This window comes from Patagioenas fasciata, chromosome 28, assembly GCF_037038585.1.
Source record: "Patagioenas fasciata isolate bPatFas1 chromosome 28, bPatFas1.hap1, whole genome shotgun sequence".
Lineage (NCBI taxonomy): Eukaryota > Metazoa > Chordata > Aves > Columbiformes > Columbidae > Patagioenas > Patagioenas fasciata.
This window is the reverse complement of record NC_092547.1, coordinates 1714892-1722453: the sequence shown is the minus strand read 5'-3', so window position 1 is coordinate 1722453 and position 7562 is coordinate 1714892. Positions and strand designations below refer to the sequence as shown.

Genomic DNA, 7562 nt, shown 5'->3' with positions numbered 1-7562 from the left:
CTGTGACACCCCCATCGTGCACCAGCCGCTGGGAACATGGAGCGGTGCAGCAGACTGTTCAAGACTCTGCTCAGAGTGGGATGGGTGGTGAACTTTTAGAAACCGGGATGGAAATTTAGCAGCCAGGTGCCCAGGGCTGAGCTGGCCTGTGCCTCCCGAGGGACATCCTGACCCTCCCCACCCAGGTACAGGGTCACAGTGGGGCCCTTTGTGACCTCACTTGGTGACACCCACTGCCCCGCATGTGATCAGCGCAGCTGTGGCCCCAGCCCACACTGTCCGACAGGACGGTGACGGGACAGGGTGCGAGCACGGAGCTGGCGAGAGCCCCGAGCATAGCCCACGTCTGTCAGAGAATCAGAGAATTTTTTGGGTTGGAAGAGACACTTGAGATCATCGAGTCCAACCACAACCCAGCTCTAGCTGCCCCGGCAGACTCTCTGCTGCCACTGGCAGACTCGGAGCAAGGAGCTCCTGAGCTCAGCTCACGTCTTTCCCCAACGAGGAGCACACGAGCGCAGCCCACACCTTTCACCGCTGCCTCTGGCAGAGCTGCAGCACCGAGGAGTTTTGAGGAAGCGTCCGCCTTCCCCATCCTTAGTCCTTCCGTTTGTCTGCAAAATGGCGGAGAGGCCCCCCATCCAACCTAGGCTGGCCTGGCAGGAGGAGGTTGGGGCTCCCCAGGAGGTCAGATCTCCACCAGAGCCCAACCAGGTGGATGTGGTCCAGCCACTGCAGATCGGTGAGTGAGGGGCCCTGATTGTCTGGGCGGGGTGGGGCCCAGCGATCGCTCTCTGCTCCACACCAGGATCACGCTTCCCCTCACGCTGGCAGGGGGTTCCATGGCTGGTGGGCATGATGCTGCCTGAAATCCAGGGCTGCTCCGAGCTGGGAGCCGGCCCCAGCACAGCTTCTGCGGGCAGAGGGGACACAGCTCCTGCTGCAGGGCACGGGCAGCGAGAGGCAGCTGGGCAGGCAGGAGGCACCGTGCTGCGGGACAGGGACCTTTCCTGCCCGTCTGAAGCGAGTTCCTCACCCACTGCACTGGGGGCTTTCCCCATCCTGCCTGGCTCCAGCATCTCAGCCCGTCTGCCGGGCACCCTCCAGCCCCACACGCACGGGGAGACTGTGCCGGGGCAGCGGGCACCGGGATGGACGTGGGGCAGAGCTCCTTCCTCTGCTCTCTCCTGCCTGCAAACCCTCTCTGCAGCCCTCCCTGCTCTCCTCCTTTATTAGATGCTGGCTGGTTACCTGTCTACCAATTCGAAAGGAGACGCGTGGACTCCATCGTGTCCTTCGTCAGCAGCCCAGAAAAGGTAACCGTGGCCGTTTGGAGGGCGGCTGAGCCGGTGTCTGCTGACAGGGGCTCTGCTGCGGGGCTGCTGGAGGGAGCTGGCTGGGCAGAGCTGCTGCTCCCAGGTCTCCAGTTGTCACTGGATCCCCGTGCTGTGGTGCCACTGGCTCTGTGTCCCCATCTCACACTCCCTGTTTGTCTCTCTGTCCCCTGGCTGCCAGGAGGAGAGTCAGAAGATTCCATTTCTTCAGAACATTTGTGACCTGTGCTACAAAAGCAAGCGCCACGGCCTCCCACAGGGCCTAGATCTCTTCTGCCAGAGATACGAGCTGGCAGAGAATATCAAGGTGAGGGGACACCTGGCGTCTCTGGGGAAGGGGGCGATGCCCCCGGCACCCTGTGAGGACAGCGTTGGGCAGGGCCGGGGGCTGGTGGCACTGGGTGCTGGTGGCACTGGGCGCTGGTGGCGCTGGGTGCTGGTGGCACTGGGTGCTGGCAGCTGCCAGGTCCCATCCCGGCTGTGTTCTGCAGGTGCTGCTGGAAGAGGAGCCCAGAAACAAAGTGCGCACGGCGGTGCGGTGGAACGCCATGCTTGCCATTGCCGAATTGAGGTACCTGCCCATCCCTCCCGCGGACCCCTGCACAAGATCTCAAGGCACTGCTCCAAATACCAAAGTGTGACTGGCTCCCCTCTCTCTGCAGCGCGGTGGAGAGGGCGCTGGAGGGCAAGGAGGCAAGCCTCCTCCAAGCCTGCTTCTCTAGTGTCTTCTTGCTTCCTCCAGAAGAGAAAATGCAGGATATGGGCCGTTATCTCTTCTTAAAAGTAAGTGCTTGGTGAACTACGGGAGCCCACAGTCCCTCTGGCTGCTCCCTGTTCACCCCGTGCTGATATATAACCAGAGATACAAGGCAGGGTTGGTCTCAGCTCTGCTTTCACACCCTCGTGCCTTCGTCCGCTGCCAGTTGTCCTGGCCACATCCAGTGCCAATTGCTGCTCTGCCTGTAGCACATTATTTGCCCCTGAGTCTCTCCCAGGCACAGCAAATCAGCACAGGAGTTGCCTCTTGGCACTGGGAGTTCAGATCAGTCCCCCGTGTGTGAAACAGATGGCAGGAAACACGGCCAAAACTCGTTGTCTTCTTGCAGGCCATGGAAGCCATGGACAACATGCTGCAGGCATTGGTGCTCGGCTCTTCAGCCTCCAGAGTCAGCGAGCTGCTCCAGAATATCTTCCAGGTCTGGCGTGTGCAAAGAGTGCGCTTCACAAGGGCTGTTCCTCACTCTGGAGGTGACAGTGCCACCCGTGCCGTGCAGAGAGCGCTGCCGGGAGGGTGCCCACCTCCCCGGGGAGCCAGGGGCTGCCCGCCAGGCTCTTCCGCAGCGCAGTGGCCACGGAGGGTGGCATCTGCCTTCCTGCCTGGCCACGGGGCTGGCCCGGGGCGTTTGTCCCAAGCCTGCGAGGGGTTCGAGGGCAGGAACCCCACTACAGGCTTTGCTCGAGAACAGAGTCCAGCCCAGGAGTTGGGCGGTGCTGCTTCTGCTGAGTGCTGGCTGCTCCCAGGGCTCACCAGCAGCTTCTCTCTTCCCAGATGCTCTTGACATACACCAGCTCTGAGAGAGAATGTGTGCAGGAGAGGGCTGTGGGGAGGATAGAGAAGATGAGCTCTGCGCTATTCAGACATCCCACGCTGGCGGTAAGGAGCCAGGCACCCTCCAGCCGGGCCGTCTCCCCATCCCTGCAGCCCAGAGCGGCCTGCAGCTCTCCCCACGCGGGGCTGCTGCCCAGGCAGCTGCTTTGGGAGCTGTGGCCGGCACGGGCCTGCAGAGCCCTGACGGCCCACAGAGCCAGCCCTGGACACGCGCTTGGGTTCAGGGCTTTGGCACCAGTATCCCAGCAGCAGCCCCAGTCCCGCTGGCCGCCAGCAAGCCCTGGTTCACGGCAGGGCCAGCACCCTGTGCCCATGAGTCCAACCCTCCTCCCTCACCCCGGGCCTCTCTTCTCACCCTCCCCGTGCAGCCACTGCCGCCCCTGCTGCCAGTTTTGCTGCGGGCTCTGCCACCAGCACCGTCGGGCATCTCTGCAGGGCTGCTGGCACTGCCTGGCTAAGCAGCAGCACCAGGGCACTCGGTGTGACTTGGCTTCACTTCCTTCCTTCCTTTCCTTTCTCCCATAGTCCTGCGCAAGACACCTCAGAACTTCTGAGAGGACAGACATCGTCCTTGTGTTCATCGAGGCGATGAGAGATGCCAGCATCTTTGACAAGAAGCGGGCAACAGACTTGCTGGACATGGTCATGGAATTCCCTGACTTCTGGCTGGTGGATGTAAGTGGCCTGTGGCTGGATTGCCCTGCCAGGCTGGATTGCCCTGCCCTTCAGCCCTGTCAGGCCTTGTTCCTCCCTCCATCCCTCCCCCGCAAGCCCTGGTGTCTCAGGAATCTGAAGCCACACGAAGGTGGCAGAGAGGGATGGAAGGGGCAGCTGAGGAAGTGGCTGCACTCCAGTGGCAGTGCCATCCTCACCTGTGTCTCCTCCAGCTGCCAAAGATCATGAGATGCATCCACATAAACCTGGACAGCATCAGCACAGCACCAGCCCGGCAGAGCGTGGCGTCCCTGCTTCTCCTCATGGCTGACAGGAGACCCGGGGAGGTGCTCACAACGCTGCTGAGGATCGCTCCACCAGGAGACAGGTACTGGCCCCAGAAGCCATGAGGGCTTGTTCACTGTGGGGACAGGGGCACAGAGCCAAGGAATCCTGCAGGACACCCCCAAGGAGCAGGACCCTCCATCCCACCACGCTTTCCAGCGCTGGGGGTCAACCAGGCCCGCAGCAGCCACAGCTGAGCGAGCCAGCCCTGAGCCCCCCACGCTCTGCCAGCCCCACGGGAGCACCAGCTCAGCCTCTGCTGCTGCCCAGGGCATCCAACCATCCTGCAGCGCTGAGCCCGGACACGCTGCTGTGGCCCAGGCTGCCCTGCTGACAGCGCTCTCCTGCAGGACTGCCCTGGACATGTGGGACATGATGATCTCCACACCCCAGCCTCTGAAGAAGATCTTAAAGAACTTGCGCGAAAGACTCCTGGTCATAGACTCCACGTTTCCCGGAGGCGTCATCAGTGGGTCAGAAAGAGCTGACATGGTGAGCAGGGCAGCATCAAGAGGAGCAATGTTGGCAGCTGGGGCTGGGGCATTGGGGGAGGCGGTGGCTTGGCCTTGGCTGGGGGTCAGGCAGTGGCTGACAGCTCCAAATGCCCTCCCTGCCGTGCTGGGGCCTGATGGCTGCCTGGGGAGCTTTCCAGGCACGGAGTCTCTCCAAGACATCTGCCCACGGGGGCCTGTGGGAAAAGGGGCGGCTGAGCAGGGCACAGGGAGTCACTGCTTTTCTTCCCTCCCTGCCCTGGCCCTGCTCTCCTGTATCTCCGTGGCTGTGCCCATGGCCACCACCTGCCAGGAGGCTGCCACAGAGATTCCTGTGCCACCACCTGCCACGGAGCTGGACAGGAGGCTGGTGCTCAGTGACCGGCTTTTTTTGCCAGGGTGGTCTTTGACCCTTTCACAAAAATGAAACTGTTTTTCATACAGGCAAGAAAAATACAGTCCCTCCTGCCACAAGTTGTGGGGTTGCTCGACTACGGCAACACAGAAATGAAAAGGAAAGTCCTGGCGTTCTTCCGCAGCGTGATGGGACATCTGAAGAGGGAAGAGGCCAGACCCGCTGTCGAGCAGCTGGAGGAAAAGCTCCTGCCCCTCTTCGATGATGTAAGGCTGATGACGGAGCCTGAGCCCTGCGGGTGGGCAGCCTGCAGTGCCAGCTGCCCTTCGGCCCAGCCCCGTGGGCAGCACTGGGAGCAGGCTCTGCTCCCCGGGGCTCTCGTGGGATGGCTTCTGGGCTTTGCAGCCCAGCACAGCTCCCTGCTGCACAACCTGACCATGGAGCATCTCCCCTCATGTCAGCCCCGATACTGCCCCTGCTCACCATGGGCAGAGAGCTGCTGGGATTGAAGTCCGCCTTTCTTCCTTCCTCCCAGGAGTCCAGCCAGCTGCGAGAGCTCTCCATCCGCCTCTTCCGAGAGCGGGTGCAGTCCGTGATGGCGCACGACAAGAAGAGGATGAAGAGCTACGTGCACCGTGCGCTGCTCCCCCTCTTCTTTCGTTTGAGCGACCAGAGCAACAACGTGGCCAAGGTACAGATCTCCACGCTGAGCACTGAGGCACAGAAGGGTGTGCTGGCAGCACACGGGTGGCCTGGGCACCAGGGGACAGGGCTGCTGGCAACTGGCAGCTTCCTCCAGCCCATAGGAAGGGTCCCTACAGACCCAGCACGAGTAGCAGTAGAGAAGCTGCCATGGCCATTTCCACCACCTGCCATACCTGGTCCCACAGGGCTCAGCAGCAGCCCGTGGCCACCGAGGCCTAAACAGGCGCATCCCTACGGGCTCCTCAGCTGTCCCTGCAGGCGCTGGGTCTCGAGCTTTGAGCCTCAGTCCCTGTCCCCCAGGGCTGTGCACAAGAGAGCCCCAGATGTTTGGGCCAGGGCAAGTCGCTGGCCCCAAAGGGCAGGTGTTCCAGGAACAAAGCCAAGAACAGGGGGACACCAGGTCTCCTTCCGCAGATGGTGGGTGCCATGTCCCATCTTCTGCTGTCCCGCAGGCCGCCAGGGAAGCCCTCCTTGGCGCAGCAGAGCTCCTGGAATGGAAACAGCTCCAACACCTGGTGCGGACTCGGCAGACATGGAGGACTGGAGAGAGCTTGGTGAGAACAGCTAAGGCCCAGGCTGGCTGAGGGCTGCCCCACATGTCTGTGCTGTGGGCTCTGCAGATGTGCGTCGCCCGCCCTGCTGCAGCCCCGAGCTGCACCCTTGTTCCCTGTCCTCAAGAACAGAGCCCCCAAGGGCTCTCCCCTCTGCCCCATGCCCGGCGGGAAGGAGGGCGCTCAGCACCCCTGGGACCACTCTGCCTGTGTCTGTCTCTCAGCCTCAGCCCCACAGGGCTCCTGGCTGGGGGGCAGGAGAGGCCTGCGGGGAAAGGGGAACCTGGGTTACTGGGAGGAGGGACTGGTCCAGCCAGCTTGGGGTGGGGTGCAGACAATGACATGCTCACACCTTTGTGCCCTCTCCAGGTGGAGCAGGACAGGAGCAGGGCTCAAGAATTCTTGAGTCAGAGCCTGCCATACTTGAGGGATGCTCAGGCCAGCTTGCGAGAGGCGGCCGTGAGGTTCATCGGTGAGTCACAGCCCCCGGGTCCCTCTTTCAGCAGCCTGACCCCAGTCCCCGCCGCTGCCCTGGCGCAAGGAGCAGCCCTGTGGCTGCCAGAGCCCCGGCCTCCCCGTGCATGGCCTTGGCCTCCCCTCCCAGCCCTGCCCACATGGGTGGCCTTGGTGGCCGCCTTGCTCGGTCCCGCTATGTCAGCTCTGGGCTATCCCCTGGGGCCAGCTCTGGTGAGGGGGAGGCAACAGGGGTCTGACGGAACTCTGTGCCCAGGGCTGGCTGCGCGGCCCCTGAGGGACCGAAGGGAGGAGGAGAAGCTGGCTGAGATCTGCAGTGGTGAGTAGGGAGCTTGCTCAGGAGGGGATGCCTGGGGGTCTCTGCAGATGCGGGAGATCATCTGGGCTCTGCTCCTTTCTGTTGCAGCCCTTCAGCCCTTGGAGAAGGACAGTAAACCCTCCACCCGCTCCCTCGCTACTCAGACCATCCTCATCCTGAGCAGCCCAAGGGAGCAGCCACGATCGCGATGGTCCCTGCAGGCCCTGTGCTGCTGGCGTCGCTGACCCAGGTGGAGGAGCAGCTCTCCTTGGGGAAAAACAGCTGCATTTTAATAAAGAGCCCTTCTTGAAGCTGGGTTGGATGTCTGCCTTTCCCAAGGACCCCAGAACCTCTCTGATTGCTGTGGCACTTTTGAGAGCACAGCCCGGCATCATGGGCAAGGGTGACAGAGCAGACAGGAGCACTTGCAATGAGGGCAGCTGAGACGAATCTCACTGGGCCAGTGGGGTTTATTCCTGGAGTCACACACAGAAATGTCAGGGTCTGCCAGGCACCCACATCTGAGCTGGCATCCTGCACTCCTTCTGCACCCAGAGATGTGCAGAGACAGTCTGTCCCTTTTACACACGGAGGCACGAGTCGCAGTGTCCGTCTGGCCTCCTGTTGCCACTCCCAAGGGACGGGCGGCACCTCAGCCCTGTGGTGCGTCAACCCTGCTCTGCACCCATCTGACATGTCCCACATCATGAGGAGTGGACACGCAGACACTGCTTAAAGGAACCACA

General features: G+C 62.2%; 1 protein-coding gene across 1 annotated transcript; it reads right to left on the bottom strand.

The window, feature by feature from the left end:
• Positions 1-3487: 3487 nt before the first annotated feature.
• Positions 3488-6106, bottom strand: LOC139825769 (uncharacterized). The gene is made up of 2 exons (XM_071799936.1): positions 5272-6106; positions 3488-4630 (listed from the first exon to the last, which is right to left on the bottom strand). The coding sequence occupies exons 1-2, from the start codon at positions 6089-6091 to the stop codon at positions 3678-3680; spliced, it is 1773 nt and encodes a 590-aa protein (XP_071656037.1). The 5' UTR covers positions 6092-6106; the 3' UTR covers positions 3488-3677.
• Between the last annotated feature and the right edge of the window lie 1456 nt (positions 6107-7562).

Bases quoted from the DNA above. Each gene is read 5' to 3' on its own strand.
- LOC139825769 (XM_071799936.1), bottom strand. From the start codon at position 6,091: ATGTGGGGCAGCCCTCAGCCAGCCTGGGCCTTAGCTGTTCTCACCAAG. The intron at 4,631-5,271 runs GTGAGCAGGGGC...CTTTTCCCACAG, and splicing joins CCAGCAGCTCTCTGCCCATG to GCCCCCGTGGGCAGATGTCT.